General features: G+C 49.1%; 1 protein-coding gene across 3 annotated transcripts in view; it reads right to left on the reverse strand.

Annotated features, from left to right (window-relative positions):
* The window catches only part of FUBP3 (far upstream element binding protein 3), a 46,398-nt gene extending 30,967 nt beyond the window's left edge, over positions 1 to 15,431 (reverse strand). The window contains exons 1-2 of one of the 3 annotated variants that reach the window (XM_037495092.2): positions 15,301 to 15,431; positions 3,779 to 3,884 (exon numbers count right to left, since the gene is read on the reverse strand). In XM_037495092.2, coding sequence (XP_037350989.1) covers positions 3,779 to 3,884; positions 15,301 to 15,384 — 190 coding nt within the window. In that variant the 5' untranslated portion in view covers positions 15,385 to 15,431. The remainder of the gene's footprint in view (positions 1 to 3,778; positions 3,885 to 15,300) is intronic. The other 2 variants (XM_037495093.2, XM_037495094.2) reach the window with 2 other exon arrangements.
* Positions 15,432 to 21,899: the final 6,468 nt, after the last annotated feature.

Genomic DNA, 21,899 nt, shown 5'->3' on the forward strand with positions numbered 1-21,899 from the left:
CCTCCCCCGCTTCTCTTTGCCCTATGGTACAAGCGCTGAAATAAAACTTGGAAAGCTCATAAAATACCCTATCCCAATCTTCTGTAATAACTCGCTCGTACACTAAGCACTCTTTTTCCTTCACCCCACAAGAACACCATCAAGACGAAATTACAAAATGTGGTGCTACAGGAAAGGATAAACTTCAAAGTTGGGTCTCTGGCAGAGGGGGCGGCTATTTTCAGAGTTACTCAGTCCTCCCCAACCCCCACAGAGGCACAGCTTTGCGCCACCCTTCCCACCAAGGGCAAAGTCAGGCCTGTTCAAGCCAACTCTCCCAGGCGGCACACTGAAGCGGAATCGCAGAGCAGACGGCAGAAGGGCCGCCACCCACACCTGGCAGCCAGCTCCGGGTCAAACATCAGAAGCCCCTTGCTTTCTCGGGCAGTCAAGATGGCTAGACAGGGGCACCCAAGACAGGGAGATCTGCTTAAGGAAAGCAGGGGCCACCCCCCAGCCTCCCTAACTGAAGATTAAGGCATCAGAGTTCACCTTGTCGCTTGACGAGGCCAGAGGCAGGTGACGGCGGGGCCCACGCGGCGTGACTGGAACGGCCCTGCTCCCCGCGCGCCGTTACCGCAGCTGCTGAGCAGGTGGGATGGAGCCTAAAATATATGGTCCTTTAAGAAAAACCTTGTCAACCTGACTTAGATACAATTTAAATGTGCACTTCTCGACCACTTAGCCGAATTTATGTTCAATTTAGAGCTTCCTTTTCGAGAACACGCTAACTGCTAAAGGGAAACAACGGAGAGAGAGGCGGCGTCGCGGGTCCCCCGTGCGCACAGCAGAGGAAGCCAGAGACAAACCGGCCCCCAGAAGGAGGGCCAGCGGGCCACTCACAAGCTCAGAGCGGACTGTGATTTATTTTTTCCCTGGCGAGATGAGCGTGTAGGGAGGAAGAAGGGGCGAGGGGCGGAAGGCAGGAGGAGACAAGGCGGGGGGAGCGCTGGGGAAAGCGGAAGAGCAGGATGAGGACAGGCTCCAGCAGGAAGTCCCGTGGATCCTGAGGCCTAAAGGTCAAGGAGGAGCGCCCAGCCAGGTAAACAGCTGGGACGGGGGAATGTTTCAGGAAGAGCAGAGAGAAGCAGGTGCCAACGGGGGAGCGAGACCAGAAGGTAAGGGCCGCACTGTCCTGGCCCCAGAAGCTGCGGGGGGGTGGGGGTGGGCAGGACAGGTCTGCGTGGGCCCGGCTGCAGCAAGCTGGGGCAGAAGGCCAGCAGGAGTCTGCGGATCGGGAGGTGCATCTTGCAGTGCAGATGCCAAGTCTGAGACACCAAGAGTTACAGCGACCTGGCCCTGAGCACGGCCCCGGCGTGTGCCCACTTGTGCCCACTTGTGCTGGGCTCTAAGCAGGCCTGAGAGCTCAAAGCTGCCTTGGGTCACAGTTGAGCCAAGTCCCCTTCGACATTAGGAACAAATCCGTGCCCTTGTTTTCCTGCCCAGCACTTTAAAAATCCTCCCATTCATATACTTGCTCGCCAATCTCCAAGTCCTGAACAAACCCAACATTAAAGTTTCTTTCTGGTTGACTTAAGGTCCAATTATTAAACAAACTAGATGACACCTCCGAAAAGTCCTGGGGGACTAAACTTTAACCTCTGAAAGGTTCGAGAACCCAGTTCCACAGGCAAGTGAGAAAGTTCACATTGCTAAAGAAGTGATCTAGTGAACCTGTTAGGAGAAAACCAAAAAACAAAGCCCAAGCCAAGTCAAACACAACAGCAGCACAGAGCCTCTGGGGATCTTCATGGCTGAGAAAAGGGTGCTGGGGTTCCTGTTTGTTGCTGGTCTCTGCTTTCCTAAACTTCCACCCACAAACAGGCGGCTGACCCGAGAGCGCCGCTGGGTAAACACCAGCACCACGCCCTTGCCAGGGTCTGTCTGTCAACACGTGGGTCTCGGCGGCCCTGCCCTGCGGAAGACACAGACTACTCGAGGGGGCCAGCCCCAGACACCCAGGGCGCTCGCTGTGGGCAACAGTCAATCTCAAATCCTCTTGTGGAGACCAGCTTGGAGAAAAACAATTCGCGGAATTCTGTCATCGAAACGCACTCAGCAAAAGGGAGGATTAAAAACTGTAAGCAGAATGTAAGACCCTCGGGGAAACGTCTAGCGGAGGGATGGGCACCGGGGTGTGGGAGGGCTGGCACCTAGCAGAGAGGCTCTTTCCTACTGTAAAAGAGGCTTAATGTTTAGAAGAAGAAAGAATAACCACGTTCACTTTCTGATCACAAGGACTCAGCCCCCAGAAAAGGTGGACATGCAAAAAATCATGGTTCTAAAAAAAAGATTAAAATACTGAACTGGAGCTTCAGATGAGATTCTGGACTTACTGGTGACTTACTGTCTTCACCTGCCTGCTCCCTGGTTCTCTCTGTCAAGACGTTCACAGACTTGTACTAATTTCTTTCCAAGGGGGTGTGTGTGTGTGTGTGTGTGTGCAAGAAACTTAATGAAGAAAAATCTACAAAATGCCAGTGGTTTCACTTGCAAATATTTAGGCTTTTCTTATGCAGAGGACAGTGACTTCCTGTTACTGCGTGCAGAAGTTTTACACCTCCGACTCCACGCACGACTCCATGCACGGGGCAAAGGACAGTGACTTCCTGTTACTGTGTGCAGAAGTTTTACACCTCAACTCCACGCACCGGGAAAACAAGACTGAAAGTTGTGAAATGTATTGATCTGGACTGCTGGGAACAGTGGGCCAGAGAGACGCTGTCCATTAACGAGGCATGGACGCAAAGCCGGGTAGCTTCATTTTATTTTGATATTGATGTCCCAGGAGAGGAACTGAAGCGTGATTGCCCTGAAAAGGTTACTCTGCGTTACGGTTTATAGCTCGAGCAAAAAAGCTGATAATGCGATCAGTCAGACTTGGTCTGAGAAATCACCAGCTCCAGTCACACACATAGTGATCGCAGCATATCATTTTGGAGCAGCAGTTTAAATGGTCACCCCGATTTCAAGGGCCCTGAGGTGTATCATCTGTGTGCATGATCGTAAACATAACCCACATAAACATACACCCACGTGGGTGCTGCGCCCATAAAATCTTCAGTGTGAGTCTGTATAATAATTCCCAAAAGAGTCCCACGTTACAAACAGCAGCGACCTCTCTTTCAGAATCCCGGAAGAGACAGACCGAAGAAATCAGTCCTGCCAAATTCTATTATTTTTCCATGTACATAAAAACATGTACTTTGGGGGGAAGAGGCGACGACACTGTAAGTTGTGGCACCTTGACCTCCTCCACGTAACATATCACAGAAACACAAACATACAAGGTCACATGCAGACGATGAACAGAGACGGCACTGGCACACCTCCCCCGCGCACACGCACCCCAGGCTCCCTCTCTGGTCACACCCTGTGGGAGTTACAGCAGGACAGAGGGAGTCTGGGCTCTGCAGAAACACAACTGAATCTGAGCTGTTCTTTGGAAAAAGGGGGAACTTCAATTCCCACAAGAACGAACAGCTGAATCAAACCAAACTCCCTGAATTGGTCAAATTACTTCCAAGTTGGTGCTCAGGGGTCAAGTCTTTACCTGAGAGCCCAGCTGAAGACTCCTGTATTATCAAGGCAAATCAGAACTCAAATGCTGGAGAATTGCTGAGAGAAATCACCCTAAACACTCCCCTCAGCGTGCTCGCAGGCGGCGCGGGAGAGCGCTGAGGAAATGGCTGACGGGCGTGACCGGCAGGGGCCAGCCCGCCAGCGAGCGTGCACTTACCTCCATCATCCAGGGGCCGCTTCTGCACTCCGTAGCCGTACACTGAGGGGTCCACTAGGGGTGTGGAATTATTCAAGTGAGGAATTGAATCAATTTTAGCAGCAATCTACAGAGAGAATCAGATTCAAACACTCAGTAGCAGGTCAGGGCTCTGCGAGGGAGAGGCACAGTCCTCCCCGGGGTCTGTCTGTCCCTCCCCGCCCCGCGATGAAGGCCACGTCCGGGTGGGACGAGCGCTTTGCACAGCTGAGTTTTCTTTGGGCCCTAATGAAACTTGTCATTAAGAAATAATAGTTGCAGAGATTTGTTTTCTACAGCAAATTATTTTTAAGTTGGCACTTACAACACAGGTGATCCTGCATTTTATGGGCAAATGGGGCTAACGCCATGAAGACCTGGTTTCAAAAGACTGTCACGGGACACCCTCAAGCAACAGTCCCCGGAGGAAGCCAAAAGCCGCGTTTCATCTATTCCTGCGTGGCCCGAAGAGCAAACACGCGAACGGATAAGCTAAATAAAACAAAAATAAACCACCAGGCTGTAAGCCCACCTAGCGGTCACCTGAAGGGGGACGTGGGCTGGCCAACTCGGGCAAAAGGGGCGAGGGGACGGCAAAGGGCAGAAATGCCCTGTCCCCTTCACGCCGTGCACGCAGATGCTGAAACTTACAATTGTTATGACAATTACAGTGCAATGTCACTTCAGTAAAAAATAATCTTAAAAACACAAAACCAGGAACAAATTCCCTGACAATGTTGAAGAGACTGTGGCCACTCAAACGTGACAAATCTTTAGGGACGTGTCCCTCCTGCTAACCTGACGGCTCTGAGCTGGCAGCGGGGTCTGCAGAGGGAGAGACACCGACGCTGCTCTTCTCTGCAGGCCCCACGCATGGGCCCGGCCCGTCCGTCCAGACACTTCAGAAGGGCTGGAGTGAGCGGGCTAACTTCTGAGTTATTTCAATGTTGATATTTATTATCAAACAGCAAAAAAGCAGCCATTAAAAATTTCTTCCCCTGGAAAGAAATGTTATGTAGATCTTGTTACTTCTCTCCTTTGTTCTCATTAGGAAGTCAAATGTGAAAATAACTCTTTCCTGTAATCAAAGGCGTATTTACAGCAATGGCTCGATGTTAGGCCCCACGCTAAGCTTCACGAGCAGGAGAGAGGCAGCCAGCACAGCTCCCCAGGTCTTCCATGATCGTTCTCCTGAGTTTGCCCAAAGGTGCCCAGAAATCAGAGATAAATTACTTCAAACAAAAGTCCCCAAGGAAGGACGTGCGTGCCAGGCAGGCTGGGTCCAGCCCGTCCCTCCCCTTCGCTGGCTCTCAGGTGCTGGCGAGGCCCCCTTCCTCGCTGCTGAGGCCCCCGGGGGTGATACCAGCATCTGCTTCACCATTTGTTTTTTAAATAACTCAACACAAAACAACTGTGTGCTGTACTACAGTAGTAAAAGGAAGCAATCCACGCGACAATGCTGAAGGCCTACTAAGTGCTGGGCTCAGTTCCAGGGTCCGGGCTCAGGCCAGTCCCGGAATCAGTGGCCGGGGAGCCCTCAGCACACGAGCTAATGAGAAGACGGGTCCTTTCGGCCGATGATAAGCATCATGGGAACAGGAGGGAAGGGACATGCAGAGTGCTCAGGGGAAGCACTTCACCAGGGTTCTCGGGAGACAGCTGTCAGGTGACATGTCATTTGAGTCCTAAAGGAGGAGATGCTTGCTAATTCCAGGACTGGTTTACACCGAGGCCCTGTGGGAGGAGCAAGCTTGCTGAGGATGAGCCTGGAAGACAGACCTTCACGTGGACTACATGGGTTCCACAGGTGGGGAGGCTCATGTGGGGCGATGCAGGGTCGGTAGGAGGGTGATGGGAGACAACCACAAATCTTAGAAAGGGCGAGTGACAGGCTGATATGTGAGAGAGCCCTGACAAGGTATATAGGTTTCAAGGGGACGAGAGCAGGAGGCCACTTAGGTATTCTAGGGAGGAGAAAGCCACCGCTAGTGAGCCACTGCTCTTGCAGACAGACAGCCGCACCCTGTCTCATTGCAGAGGTGCACAGGGACTGCAGAGCCTGGAGCTTTAACGAAGTTTGCCGTCCCTGTCTAGGCAGAGATGGTGGCAGCCTGCAGAGGTGCTTGTTTAAATAATTAAAATACTAGGGTAGACTGCTGATAGGCACCCCCCTTACAGCCAAGTCTCCGGGCAAGTGGCCATTCGCTCTAACACAAAACGCCAAGTAAATGTGGCCCAACAGCCTCCGACCACAGACCCATGAACTCGCTCTCCGTGTTTGTTCTAGATGGGCCGGCCACTGACTTAAGACCGGAAGTCACCTTTAAAGGGCTCAGCTGGTAAAAGGCGTCCGTGCTCGAGGGCCCGCTCCTCCGCCACAGTAAACTGAGCAGTAAAAGGCTAGTGGGGGTTGCAAGGTTATGAGCCCAGTTGTTTTTTAAAGTTGAGCCAAAGGGTTCCCAAAAGACAGTGATGAGCCCCAAAAAGAATGAGGTTCGGGGCTTGTTTATCATTGGGGCCACCAACAGTGTGGCTGGACCCCAAATAGCTCTCCATGCTCAGCCCTCACCCACTCCCTTCTCATGATGCCCCTTGGCTTCCAGATCTTCCTGTCTCCCTCCACAGGAGCTCCAGGGTCGCTCCCGAGGCTTGGCCCAGGAGAAAGATCTGTTTCAGGTCGCCGGAAGGCCCTTTTCCAGGGCCTGACTGCCCCAAGTGTTGCAACAGTTCCTGTTCCTAATTTTGATTAAACCAATAAGCAACTGACGCTTTCAGATTTGTGTGGAAGTCAAGTTTGCCTCACTTATCTGTAAGTTAGGAAATTCCTACTAAGAAAGCAGTGTGGAATAAAGGGTAAGAGGAACGGCTCCCAAGTCAGCAGAGTGCATCCAAACCTGGCCGGGCAAATGGAAGCGCCAGACAGACAATCGTGTGGTATCGACTGTGGATGTGACGCTGCACCTTGTTCTACGATATACTGTAAAGGAACAATGTCCTCCCTTTCTTCCGAGAAATGATGTTCAAAGATCAACCACAATAATGAAAATTAAAATTTTATTAACTGCTTATGACGTGTGAGGCATTTTAAATGTATTATCTCATTTATTCCTCATAATGGTTCTCAAGGAGACTGGTATTATTTCTTTAAGACACTCTTAATTAACGCTGTGCAAGGACAGCTGATGCCTGGTACCAAAAATCATTATTTTAAAAACTATACCAGAACTATTTATACGATTTGGTTTATGACTTTTAACTTATTTTTTTTTAAAGAGGTATTTATTTATTTATACAAGCACTGGGTACAGTCAAAAGCGCAGGAGGGTGAGGGAATTCACCAGAGCCAGAGCGGGGAGCAGAACAGGCAGACTGATGAAACACACTGCTGAGGGGAGCAGCGGGTATGGCAGGAGAGGTCTGCATGTCATGTGGGCCCCTCGCCTGTGCCCGGGGATCGAACCGGCGCTGCAGAGGCTGCAAGCAGCTTCGCAGCCCAGTGCTCAACCGCTGCGCCACCAGGGGAGGCCCTATGACTTTTAACTTAAAAAAATTAATGGAGATACTATTTATCTTAAAGATGCAAAAAAATATCTGCATGAGCCAATATATATGAGGCCATCCAGGGAAATTATACATGCACTTCTTTTTTTGATTTGAATACTTTTTAAAAATTAATGTATTTTCTTACTACATCGTTGTTAATTTTGAGACATTTGACCTCACAGGTGTCACCCCATAGTTCTCCCACCACCACAGCACCTTCCCTGCCCCATTTTGACCCTTCCCTCTCCCCACTCCCGGAGGAGACTGGTGATTTATTTCTATTTTAAGAGGCTCAGAGAAGCTGCGTGGCCGTCTGAAGTCACATTTGTAAGTGGCAGAAACCACCGAAGCCCAGGCTCGGGACCTGTGTCACCATGCAGAGGCCCCTCCCCTGGAACTGACCCTTGGGGCAGCAGCTTCTGAGGGAGGTGAGGTACATTCCTAGGGAACAGGGCTGCCATCAAGTCACTGAAGCCAGGATAAGCCAAGGCCGCTCCACTTCTTATCTGAACGCATGACCTTGAGGGGACTCTGCTACCTATTTTCCACCACTTGAGTCACTACCCCCTCCTCTGGGGGGAGGCAGAAGGGAGAATGGGTTATCTCACTACCTCGCTATTTTAAGCACAGTAATAGATGAAATATTAATCAACATCACAGTCATTTGGCCTCCACTGCCAGTAAGCAGCTCGCGGAGATGCAGAGGAGAGGAGCACTGCACCGGGAGTCAGTGGGGAGGCCTGGTTTCCCAGCCAGCCTTCCAGCGGGTGACCTCAGGTAAGGCCTTTGCTAATCTGGCTCCTTGGGGTATATACTTCTGTAATGCAGGGACCAGCAACACAGTTTTCTAGAAAGAAAACAAGGTACTTTTGGGTGATGCAAGGATGTTTTTAAATATCCATTATTTATCCATTCCCCAGTTACTTTCTATGCATGACAAAGTTTTTCAATTGTGACAATGTTATAAAAATATTTAAAATAAATCTAAATTTAAAAGTGGTTTTGAAATATTAAGTCAACAGAACACTGAGGTTCGCTGACGGAAGAAACACACAGGTGCTGCGCCCATCCCAGCAGCGGTCACCCCGCGCGGCAAGTCTCCATCCCCAGCGCGCGCCCAGGACTAGAGTTCCCAGACCACAGGTCTCATAACCCAAGTAGGAAGCTGTGGATGTCCCCGCAGACGTGCACTTATTAGAACTTTCTACTGAACAGAAAGAGGCAGAGCCGCCGGAATGCCAGCAAGCATCCTCGCACTGTCTGTGCTGTTAACACAGCAGCTGCACAGCCCTGGGCCCAGCAGGCGCCACCAACTTGGAACCCAACTTGCTTCCCCAGAACCTCTGCTCCATGGGCGCCCGGAGGGACCCCGCAGTACACATGGCTGGACCGGAAGTCTCCGACCCCTCAGTAGGAAGAAACAGTATGGGGCCCAAGCTGTTGGGTGAGAGCCAGCCCAGAGGGAGCCCAGGGGCAAGTGCCAGCTCTGCGGCCGTGGCCCAGGATGTCACAGTGAGCAGGCCATCTATCGAACACGCTGCACACCTACTGAGTGCCCGATGGCAGATTCGTCTCATCTTCGCGGTGAGCACGAAGCTACCCGGGATGTGGGACTCATCTGCCCGAACTGTATCCACGGGGTGATGAGGTAACGGGAGACCTGGACGATGCTGGGCACAGGACAAGAAATGTTTGCTATCACAATCACCTACTGCATGAGACAGAGAAAAGCCCAAGGACCCTAAGTTCGTAGCCGAGTTCCCTGTAGTACAGCACAGTACTCGTGCTCCTGGCTCAGGACCAAGGAACAGAACAATCCCAGGACCACAGAAGCCTGTCCCCGTGCCCCCTTTCAGCACTACCCATCTGAACCTCTAAACTCTAATGCCAAAAGTTCAATTTAATTTTTCTTTTTTTTAAAAAAGGATTTATTTATTTATGATATAAGAGCTGGGGTACAGGCCAGAGATACAGGGGGTGAGAGAATCCACCAGAGACAAAGCGGGGAACAGAACAGGCAGACTGACTGAAATACACTGCTGAGGGGAGCAGCGGGGAGACAGGAGAGGTCTCCTGTGCCATGTGGGTAGCTCCCTGGCCAGCCAGGGATCGAACTCATGCTGCAGAGGGTGCGGATTGCTTCATAGCGCGCTGCTTAACCCCATGAGCCACCAGGGAGGCCCAGATTTAATTTTTCTAAACACGTATACTACCATCACTGATGACCATTTAGTGAATGAGGAAACTGAAGCTTAAAGAACTTGCAGACTCTGCCCCGAGTCATGGTGCCAGGAAGTGGTAGAATCAGAACTTGCGCTCAGTCTGAACACCAAGCCTATCTTCTTAACGGCCACTTCACTGTAGCGCCCCTTGGGGACTGTGTGGCCAGATGAGGACACTGAGTGTCCTCAGATGAGGACACTGAGTCCTTGCTTGGACCTTCACAGTCCAGCGCAGCGAATGACGGCTTTGCCGCCTTCAGAGATGGCCTGGCCGGGCCGGCCCTACTTACTGCCATTATCCAAAGCGATGGCTCCTACGTGATAGTCGAAGGAATGTCAGCTCCTCCTAAGAGCCTTTCCTGACAACCTCACGCCACCCACATCTGCGGGGAATATGCCCAAACCAGTATTGGTGAGCACTTTAAAATCTACCTCTGGCGTAACTTCACCAAGGAACCTAGCGGCTGCAGTCTCTGTGCTGCTGGGCACTCTCTGGAGAGACCTGTTCGATCATCTCAGTGCCCCAGGACGAGGTTCCTTAACTAGGAGCTCCATGTGTGGCTTTAGAGAATGACAAACAAAAATACTTAGAAGTATTTCTGAGAAGAGGTTCAAAGTTTCTAAGAGTCTCAGAGGTCCACATTGCAAAGAAGTTATAGGGCAGCCTCCTGATGCACAGCGCTGGGCACACAGAAGGCGCTGGTTGACGCTTGCTAAATGCAAAGCGGATCTGGGAGAGCCCGCCTGCATGCCAAGACCACCAGGCCTTTGGTGGGTCCCTGCATCAAAGGCCCCAAATATGACACGTCCAGAGTTTTCTCCCCTGTTCCAACTCATTCCACCAGTATCTCTTCGATGTTCTGTCAAAGATTCTGTGGCACGTGTGTCTCTGAGGTGGATAACCCCATCACCTCTGCGCGGGAGCCAAGTCCCCCCCTTAGACCTCAGGGGCTGTGAGTCCAAGAGCCACTGCACATCCTAACTCTGGGCACCTCCGAGACAACAGCTTTACCAAACTTTGGCTCATTATTTCCAAATCTGAGAACAGGAGCCAATGTCACCTGGCTGTTGGGAGGCTCTACTCCTGCAACGGTTAAAACCAGCTCCAAACCAGCCTTATTTACCACTGCGCTGGAGCAAGCGCCGGCACGAGGGCCCGGACTCCGCGCGTCTCAAATAATGGCCGGGAGCGAGTCCCCTCGCTGCTCCCACGGACGGTCCTCAGACCTGCGAGGGCCCGGTCATCTCTGGTAGCAGGGTGCAAGTGCAGCTCATGCCTGTACTTTCCCAAGAGTCTTTATATAAGCAAACTCCAAATGCAAAACATTTTTAAGAGGGACGATTGTGAGAGAACTGCCTGGAAAAGAGGGGTGTCTACGTCACACCCTCCACGCGCTAGAAAGAGAGAGAATACCATCAAAATTTTGTTCAGATCCAGCGAGACGGAAGTTGAATGTTGGTAGGCCTGAAGAAACCGCTGAGATTATCTGGCTCAACATTTCCTGAAGCTTGATCCACAGAATATGATTTGGTTCTATAAAAACAGGCTGCGAGGTGACCTAACTTCAGGACATTTACAACACACGCCCCAAACCTCTGAAGGGGTTAACGCACGTGAGCTTGGATGGCGCCAAGAAACACTGCAACAAAGCAGCCTCTCCCCTTTAACTCTGCATCCCCCAGGCTTCTCTGCAGGAGTCCTGTCCCATGGACCATCCACTAACAGCCTGGCGGCCAAATGCTGGGAAGGGCCGGTCCGGGTCATGCAGTTATTGCAGCAGCCTCAGGCCTCCTGACTCTCCATCTAGAGTACTTTCCACTAGAAATTCCAAATAAAAGCCAGAGCTGACAGACGTGTATCTGGAAAAGGATCAGGGAAAAAATGTCAGTGAGACACCCCACTCAACAGCGTCACACAGCAGCCAAGGGTGGGGGTGAAGGCCACCTGGAGGCCAGCGTGCACCCAAACGGGCAGCTGTTCCTCAGCCTCTACCGGGGAAGGCCACACAGAATGTGGGCGCAGTGTGGCCAAATCTTCTATAGAAAAACTATGAATCTCAATTTCCACTTGAAACCCTTCAAGATCCTACGTGTTGGCGCCCGCGGTCAAAGCCTTCCTGCAGACCCACTGCGCGCACCCCCACCTCAGGGGCCACCAGCTTGCGAACTCTGGTCTAGACTAACTCGCAAATACAAAATAACTGAGACTTCAGAAGAAACCGAAGCGTGATGACACCCAGGTGCCATCGAAGTTTAGAGGAAAGTGGGGTTTAGCTAAAATGAGAACCACCTGAGAGGCATCCAGTGCAATGGCCCGCTCCTTTAACGGTCCCTTTCAAAACCAAATGTGAAGTTCAGTGCTCCTGTTAATGTGGGCGAAGCAGCGAGGGCTCACTCTCTGCAGGGCGCTCTACTGGGCTCCTGTAAGCAATGACACGGGAGCAGGCACTACTTCCTGAAAACACCGCTTTTGTCCCAGTGTTTGAGAAAGTTAAATGCGAGCGCACGGAGGAGTTGCAAGTCACTTGAAATGATGTCTCAACCATGTATGAGACGTGCGTGCGTGTGTACATACGCATATGCTCGATGGAGTATAAATGATATCAACTGAGCATTCAGTACCCTTGACAAGAGTCAGAAACTCGGTATCTTAAGTGAGCAAAGGCAGCATCTCTCACAGGGAGTCCGACAGCTAAAGAACAGAGGCTTTTCTTTCACTGGCGGAAGCGGTGTTCTCTTAAGGGGCAGCCACCTGCTTCTCAGGCTCACAGTGGGAACCAGCAGCGCTGGGAGGCATTTTCTGGGTGGACATCAACATTTCCTGGAAAATAATAGGTTCGAGGCCTTAAAAAAAAACCTGTCAAAATGTCACTTTCTATCGATTCTACAGTGGCCTGGTCACAATCATTTGGGTGCCCAACTCCATGGGGCACCAGTTACCTAGCATATGTGTGAACAGAATTCTCTGCACATATGCAGCACAGAGGCCATACAAAGTCTAGATCAAAGTAAGACTTTAAAGTACTAAAAGACACGAGCGATTTGGCCAGAGACTTTCTTCCATTTGGGTGACGACTAGTGGAGGCTGCTGGGCTGTGTCTTGCACATGGTGTGATACCACCCCGCTAATAGGCAAAAGCACGCTTTTGACGACGGACGCTACCAAACTACCAGCAGTGGGCTTTCTGGAAACATGGTTAGATGTTTAGGAAATCCAAGCAGAACAAAGCGGAATTGCATCTCTTCATCCATATTCTCCACGAGCTCCCCATGTAACCTAGTCAAGGTAGACCGTAGGGAGGCCGGGGGCCGGGACACCCGACACTGCCCTTACCAGGATCACGTCCTGGCTAGCATCCTGCCCTTTCTAAACAACTAGTTGAAATACTTTTATTTTTGTGAACAAGTCAATGGTTTGAGAGAACTGGACATGGGTTGTTCTTCAATACTTAGAAGTTTTAGATTCTCATCAATGGGGCTGAATCAGATTATAATGCTATACTTTGTATACTTCCCAAGTGAATGGAGGCAAGTTACCTGTTTGTACCAAACACAATTAACTCACGGAATTTCACACTGCTAGGGGACAGACTTACTTTTTTCACATTTCCAGAGGTCCTCGAAGAATATCACTGAGTGAACTAACATTGGTTTTCTCTGTTGAAAGGGATCCAAAAGATATATACAAGGAGGTTTCAAGATGCCAGTGAATTAGGTGCTGTACCCCACATACTAGGCTTAACAAGAACTGGAGGTTCAAATCCCAGCAGGGTCAACTCAGGCTCTATTACAATTATCTAAATAAATTGGGCCTCAGAAAGTTTATTGGGCTCCCTGACAAACTTATGAGGGTCTTACAGACTGTCACTGGCGTTGAGGACACACAGGAGGGGAGAGAGCTTAGCACTGATTTAAATAAATACACTGTCTTTTATTTCCATTAACTGAGGATGGAGGGGAGTCACACCTTGTAACCTGTTGTGTATATGAGGGAGAGGTTGAACCACCATCATCCAAATGCCCAAATGATACAAGATCCTTTCAGGTAAGATGGACTATCAGCACACAGTATGTTAGATTCTAACATCCCATTCCTGCCAAATGCAAATCTACAAATAAACCTAAAATTACCCACAAACCTGGTTTTTTTCCTTTAGTTTTTAAAGGCCATCAAATCCTGGGAGACAGTATCGACCTCCAGTTGTTAATATTCAGAAGTAACACTGACAGCACGGTCTCCATGGGGCTTAATACCGTTCCGGTCAATGGTGCACATTTCCAGTGAAGTTTTCTCTGCTAGTAGTAAACACCACTGCTTCAACAATCCACATTAGGTCAGCATTTAACAGAGGGTCTCCCTCCCTCACGAGCAGGTTGTCCAAGAACATGAGTTCAACCATTGGCTCAAGAGAAGCAGAGTCTTCTCAATGGTTCGAAATTCATTTTATGTTCAACTACAGGCCTTCTGCAAACTGAGGATCTGAGCTCTTTAGATAGTGACTATAATTCTTCCTGGATACAGAAGGCCAACAAGGTGGTTGTCACTCATCAGCCCAGAGCGAAAGCCATTACATATTAGTAGCCAGTGAGAAACAAGGTTCAGGACCCTGTGCTGTAGAGCAGTGCAACACGCCGGCACGCAGAGTGATGGAGGGAGCTGGATGGCGTGTTCATCCATTACAGCCACTGGTTGGCTCTGAAGTCTAAGTAAGATGGATACTCACTACTGGGCTGGCTGGCGCCTAGGCAGTAAGTAACAAGTCATCAGATAGAATTTTAGGTGGAACCACAGGTTTGGAAAGTTCTGGGATCCAATATAATGTCTACAGGAACATCAGTATTAAAATGAAAAGTCAGTATCTGAGAAACACGTAGGGTTCCCTCCCCTGGAATACTGGAAAGAGATGGAAAGACCATATCTTCAAGCGCCCGAGTAGAGGAGACCTTCTTCTAATACAATGACTCCTGTGGCTTTCTGTTAGGAATCAAGCAGTAATTAGTTATAGCCCAACTTTTGTAACGCCAGTTAGTATGCCTACAAGTGAACAGGAAGAGATGATGAGCACAGGACACTCAGCAGATGTTGAAGGGTTAGACCTAACTTGTTGGTGAGTTTCAAAAACAAGGATACCTTCTGTTCTGAGCACCGTGCCAGAACCAAAGATTATTTCTGGCAGGTTCCATGTTGGTTCTCCAGGAAGTTTACCACCTGTGAAAACTGTTTCACTCTGACAAAATGCGCGACGTTGTCAGATGGTAAAGCTTCGCGGCTGGAAGAGGCCCCCTCCCCTGCTCCCGGAGGACGGGGAACTCCTGCCCATACGGATTCCTGCGTCTTGCGAGCCACCCACTCCCGCCCCACACCCCTCTCCCCGCTCCCGAGTAAAGTAACCTCGAGTTCCTTCCCTTCCACCCTCGAAATACGGACAGTCCAGGGCAGCGTCCCCACGAGGGGCAGCCGCGGAGCCGGCCTCCCCGCGCCCTCCTGGCGCCCGAGCCCAGGCCGCTGCGCGGGGCCCGCCGGGCGGGGCCGGGGGCGGGGGGGGCCCGGCGAGAGCCTCCCCCGCGGCCGAGCGCGCCCGGGCCTCGCGCGGCGCCCCGGCCCTCGGCCCGCGGGAGCCCCCGGAGCCCCTCGCCCGGCCGGGACGTCAACGCCGGCGCCTCCCGCCCGGCCGGCCCCTCCTCCCCGCAGGCCCGGCCCCGCCTGGGCACTCGCCCCCGCCGCGGCCGCGCCCGTACCTGCCGGACCCGGTGCAGCGCGTCCACGAAGCCCTCGGCCTTCATGCCCACCGGCGCGCTCTGCCCCTGCACCAGCTCCGCCATGGCCGCCCCGCCGCCGCCGCCGCTCGGCTCCCCGGTCCGGCCTCCCGCTCCGCTCGGGACCCGTAGCCGGAAAGGGAAAGTCGCCGCACTTCCGGCGGAAGGAGGCCGGGCGCTCAGCGCCGGGAGTCGCGCCTGAGGGGGCGGGGCCAGAGCACGTGACCGCGCTCGGACCGGAAGTGAGGGCGGGGCCGCGGCGGGCGGGGCGTGGCCTCGGCGGGGCGGGGGCGTGGCCTCGGCGGGCGGGGGCGGTCCCCGGGGCGGTCCCAGCGCGCCGGTCCGCGGCGGGTTCGGAGGGGCCGCTCGCGACCCCGCCCTGCCCGGGAGCGACTCGGGGCCTGGCCGTGGGCCTGGGGTCTTGACAGCCCCCGAGGCTCGGGTGTCCGGCTGGCGGTCGGGGGGGCACGCGGAGCGCTGACGTGGCTTTCCCAAGGCTGCCCCCGGCCGCCCGGGTCCCCTGAGCGCCGGACCCGAGCCCCTCCCGACATGGCCCGCAGCTCCGGACTTGAGCGCTTCGAGGCGACACCGGAGGCCCCGAGGGAGGCCGCGGGCGCGGGGCAGGGCCCGCGTGTCGGTGCCCACGTGCGCCGCGAGCCCTGGCCCGGGCTCCTGCGCCTGGGCGGGGCCGCACCTGGCGTTGCCTGGCAACCCCTCGGGAGGGACGCTCCCGCCGACAGCCACGTGGCCGCCGCTGGCACAGTCCTTCAACTCGGACCCGCGGAAACGCAAGACCCCCGGACCCTCCTTGCTTCGGTGCCTGCTGAGTGCAAACCGTGTTGCAGGGAGGCCTCTTGCACTGCCTCAGTAGCTTTTTTTAAAAAATGGGAGTAAGAGGTACAGATTTTTCAAAGCAAGGGAAGGAATCTCACGGCTGGAACACACTTGAGCCTTTTATAAGTGAGCAAATAAACTCCCCCCAAAACGTAACTGGGCCTCAGGGCTTCGATGCACATCTTGTTAGTGGCCGGTTCCAATCAGGTGCCCACCTTGGATTAACAAGATTGCCCTCATGATTCGTGTGGCCCAAGCTCTACGCTGCTAATGAGTTAGATTTCAGCAAAGAGTCGTGTTCAAACATCTTGAAGTTACCTACGAGATGAAAAGGAAGAAAAAGAAAGAAAATGCGGTTGACTTCTTTTGGTGACCCCTTGGATCAGCGTGCTTGGAGAGCTTTGGGTTTTGGAAAGAAGTGTGAGGAATAATCGACCAATAATCAAAGCGTACTGCTTCTTTTGTTAATGACTTCACTACTGGACTGTGAGTTTCTTTCCTGCAGAGACTGAGTCTTAATTTCACCTGTCTCCCCATAGTTCGGCACACAGTAGGGAAACTTTTTAGGAAACATCTTTTGATTGTTTGAATAATTCCTGGATCATGGGAAAATTAAAAAATTAGGCAAAATTGCAGTGTCGAAGATCATCACTTTCAGACAGAATGTTTCAACCCATGGAGGAAAAGGAGAGTTGGCTGTGTTGCTGTTATTGTTGAAATACTATCACGAGACAAGAACAAAGCACACCAACACATTTCTCTGTGGCCAGTTTGAGTGTGTTGAATGTTCTAACTTTGCTATGCTTGCAAAAATCAAGGAAATGACATCAACTTTCAGGAATGGGGATGGCTGTTCTGACCCGGTATCAGTGGTAACTTGTGTTTTGAATACATTTTTAAATCTCTGAGGTGAGTATGTTGATTCATGCAAATTCCAGCTGGCTTCTCCTTGGAATATAAATAATGAAAACAGAATTACTGGCACCAATATAAGCACAAATTCCAAAGTTTAGCCCGAAGACCACAGAATGCCTAAATAGGAAAACAAGTCTCTTGTACTGGTTGGGTAACTTTGGGCATCTCTCGTAGTTCTCAGGACTCAGTCGAGGAAGATAACACAGACCCAGTGTGATCCACTGTTTTATGTTCCACTGACACCTTGGAGTTCATCTTGGCATTTATCGTGATCATTTTTAAATCACTGTGTAATTGTTTGCTTATTATCTGTCTTTTCCACTAGCATAAAACCTCATAAAGGGATCATGCTGACCTTGTTCATCCCTCCATCTAGCACCTAGCACAGTGCCTGGCATTTTGTTGACTCTCCATTATTTGTGAAATGATTTTGCCCAAATTGGGTAGGAAGAGATTCTCAGAGGTCAACAAAACCCACGTACTCTGGATGTGACTAGCTTTGCATATGAGATGGTCACCTAAATAAATCATTCTGCCCTGGGACTTGAGACATTGAAATGCCTCCTGACATTAAGATGATGTCACTGATGACACATGCCTCCTCCTTCACCATAAGTAGAAGACACTCTAAAGTGAAATTGTATCAGGAGAGCCTAGATTGTGCTTTAGTAAGAAGCCTCAAACCTTCAGTGACTTACGACAATACAGGTTATTTCTCACACGGACACCACTGTTCATGCTACAACAACATTGCAGCTGGGTTTGTCTTGGCTACATGTTGTCTTCACTCTTCAGCCAAGGCTGGTAGAACAGCCTCTGTCTCAAACATTAAATGACATCGAGGCAAAGGGAAGAGAGCTTGGCAAAGCATGAGCTGCCTTTTAAAGCTTCTGCCTCTAGTGATATGCTTGACTTTCATTCACATTTAATTCACATTCACTGTAATTGACTAAAGCAAGCCAGATGGTGAAGCACTGATCAACTAGCAGACATAATCCACCTTCAGGGAGCAAACAGCAAATACTTTTGAAGAATGATACAATTTTCCAAAGAAATCAAGAGAAAAAATATGTATGGGGAATGTGGCAGAGTAAACCTCTACCCTGAAGGATATGGCATGGTAGTAGCCAGGATTCATTAGTATCCCAAAGATCTTTGGTATCTGGTCATCTGTAATTTGGGGGAGCCTCATATTATCATCCCAAGATCTATACTGTTTTTCTTTATCCCTGAGACAGAAATAATTCATAGCAATACCTCTTTGTGAATGGGTTGTCTCCATTGAGAGATTTTTCACATGTCCCTAGACCAGACACATCTTTTCCAATGTCAGGTGTCCACAGTAATTTCAAGTACAGACTAAAGAGCATGTCAGCATGAAATCTAAAATAAAGGAGAGTTATTTAAACTCTCTATTAGAGGCCTCCCTGGTGGCACAAGGGGTTAAGTTACAGCACTACGAAGCTATCCACAGCCGCTACCACACGAGTTCGATCCCTGGCCAGCCAGGGAGCTACCCACATGGCACAGCAGACCTTTTCTGACTCGCCTGCTGCTCACCTCAGCAGTGTATTTCAGTCAATCCGCCTGTTCTGTTCCCCACTCTGTCTCTGGTGAATCCTCTTACCCATCCCACCTCTGACCTGCACTCCAGTTCTTGAATGCATAAGTAAATCTTTTAAAAAACAAACTCACTATTAGTTATTTAGAATAAAGATACTCCTTGGAGCCATATTAAATGATCTGATCATTAGAGAGTTACTCTGTGTCTTGTAAACAGTAAGAATATCATTCTTGCCCTCATACCATCCTACTCTTCAGAGACTAAATACCCTACCTCAGGTAAGTTCCTAATCACCCCCAATGGCCCCACCTCTATTATATCACATTGGACTTCAGGATTTCAGGATATGAATTTTGGGGGACACAGCTCATAGCAAATGTTGAGGGTTCTTTGTATATATATAATGGTTTTTTTTGTAAAAAAAATCATAAGATATATGATTTGCAACTATTTTCCTTCTATCTGTGAATGTCTTTTCATTCTTTTGAAGAGCATAATTCCAAATTTTGATGATGCCTAATTCATTGTTTTTTTCTTTTGTGGATGATATTTTTGGTGTTTAATCAGAGAACAGCTTAATCCAAGATCACACGACTATGTCTTCTTAAAGTTTTAGGTTTTATATTTAGGTCTATGATTCATTCTGAGTTAACTTTTGCATAAGGTATGAGGTATGGGTCAGATGCACTTTGTTTTCATAAAACTGTCCAATTGTTTAAACAATGATGTAAAAGGAAAAAAAATCTCTTCTCCATTTAATTCTTTTGGTGAGAGAGAATTGATTTATGTACATAAATTCCAATGTCAGGTGTCCACAGTAATTTCAAGTACAGACGAAAGAGCATGTCAGCATGAAATCTAAAACAAATGAGAGTTATTTAAACTCTATATTAGTTATGTATATAGGTGAAGGTCTAGCCTAGACTTTTTTATACTGTTCCATTGACATGTGCCTATCTCTTCACACTGTTAGGGTGAAAGGATGTCCTGAGCAAACTCCATACAGGATTTGTGGACTGCACCCCCACTCCATCAAGTCACCGGGAACTACAAATACCATGATCACCAAAGGGAAGGTTTCGAGGACCTGAGGGCAGAGTTAAGCAACTATATTCTCTGTTTGAGTATTTAACTGGCCGTGAGGCCGGGGGTCTCTCTCTTGGCCAAGCGGTGTGCTCAGTTTCTCACCAGCTCAGAGGGTCATTGGGATTCCAGACCAGCGGAATGGGTAGGACACATTTATGAACTTATCTTCCTCTTTTCTCCCTGAGTTATTCATTTCCCCAGTTCCCCTTCCCTGGTAAATAAACTTTTTATCCACCTTTTGTGTGTGTCTGCAGTTTAGCATTAATAAGTCCCCTTTAAGCACGTGGGTGAGAACCCACAGTCAGGCAACCCGTTTTATATCGGGGTTGCTCTGTAACAATACCATGTTGTGTTGGTTACTGTAGCTTTACAGTAAAATTTAAAATACGTGAGTCCTCCAATTTCGTTCTTTTTCAAAAATTGTTTTTTGGCTATTGAAGACTCTTTGTGTCAGCATGCAAATTGTAGAATTAGGTTGTTGAGATCTGTAAAAAAAAAAAAAATCCTATTGAGACTGTGTTGAATATACAGACCAGTTTGAGGAAAATTATTATTCTAGCAATGAGTCTTCCAGTCCATTAACAATCTATAGCTCTGTATTTATTTTGGTCTTCTTTGGCTTCTTTTTCCGGGGTTCTGCACACACTTTGTTAGATGTGTACCTAAATATTTCATGTTTTTGGTGCTAGTGTAAATGGTACTCTTAAAATTTTGATTTTCAGTTGTTTGTTACTGGCATATAGAAAAAATACATTTTTCACATTGATCTTTTATCCCTAAACCTCACTAAACTCACTTATTAGTTGTAGTAGCTTTGGGGTAGATTTATTGAGATTTGCTATCTAGATAATTATGCCATCTGCAGATAGAGATGGTTTTATGTCTTCATTTCTAATGTCTTTCACTACTTTTTCTTGGCTATTGAACTAGCTGGACCTCCTATAGTCTCAAACACAAGTAGTGAGAGCAGACAGTCATGAAATGTTCCTGATCTTATGGGTGAAGCATATAGACTTTCATTATTTTTTATGGTGTTAGCTGTACGTTTTTTGTCGATACTCTTTATCAAGTTAAGGAATTTCCCTTCTACTCCTAATTACTTAGATGTTTTATCATGTGAAATGCTTTTTTTCTGTATCTGTTGCGGTGATGTTGTGAATAACATTGGCTGATCTTTAAATGTTGAAGCAACTTTTCTTTCCCATGATAACCCTACTTGATCACATGACTATTCCTTTTGATGAATTTTTATGTTTTTTGCTGAATTCAATTTGCTAATACCTTGTTGAGCATTTTGGGTGTATTTACCACTATATTCTTTGTTCTAAGTACCCACAGAGTAGATGCCTGGTAAATACAGAAAAAGATTATGTGTGAATGAATTTACCAAGTTCTGAGGCTAAAGAAGAAAACAGCGTCATGTTGTGAACATTTCTTCCTTTTGAGTTTTTGATTATTTTGTATCTCCTGTCTACTCAAAAGCTTGTTTCTCCTATACCCTAATATCATACATTCTACCTCAATTCTCCCTGATTAGCAGGCTCCTGATAGTGTGAAATAATACAGAAAGTATGAATCACTCCTAGCTCCCAGGCTTCATTCTCATCTGGATTTACCCATTCAGCATTCCAAACAGGTCTGAGGTCACGTTGGGGTCAGATCATTCGTTCTTGGAAGGCGAGAGAGCTTTGGGCTTTGGAATTACAGTTTCTCATTCCCTGTATTAGTCATGATTCTTCCAATGATAACAAAAATTGTCACTGACTGACACATGAGAGAGGAACCTGTTTTACACCATGTTCATAGCAGATTACTCACAATAGCCAAAGGGTGGAAACAATTCAAATACCCATCAGCAGATGGCTGGAAGGATGAAACGTGGCACGGACATACAAAGGCATGGTATTCAGCCTTAAAGAGTGAAATTCTGACACATGTTCCCACACAGATGGCCTTGGAGAAACTCTGAGTGAAATAAATTAATTACAAAAGGGCAAATATGGGATAATTCCACTCGAATGAGATACTAGTGTAGGTCAATTCATAAAGACAGAGTGGAGTAGAGGTTGTGAGAAGAGGGAGGTTGGGTGAGGCACAGTTGAATGGGGATAGAGTTTCCGTTTGGGAAGCTGAGGAAGTCCTGAAGGCAGACGGCGGCGCTGACTGCGGGGCCTGTGATGTT

Source organism: Talpa occidentalis, unplaced genomic scaffold, assembly GCF_014898055.3.
Source record: "Talpa occidentalis isolate TD23 unplaced genomic scaffold, MPIMG_talOcc4v2.1 talOcc4.7, whole genome shotgun sequence".
In the NCBI taxonomy this organism is placed as follows: domain Eukaryota; kingdom Metazoa; phylum Chordata; class Mammalia; order Eulipotyphla; family Talpidae; genus Talpa; species Talpa occidentalis.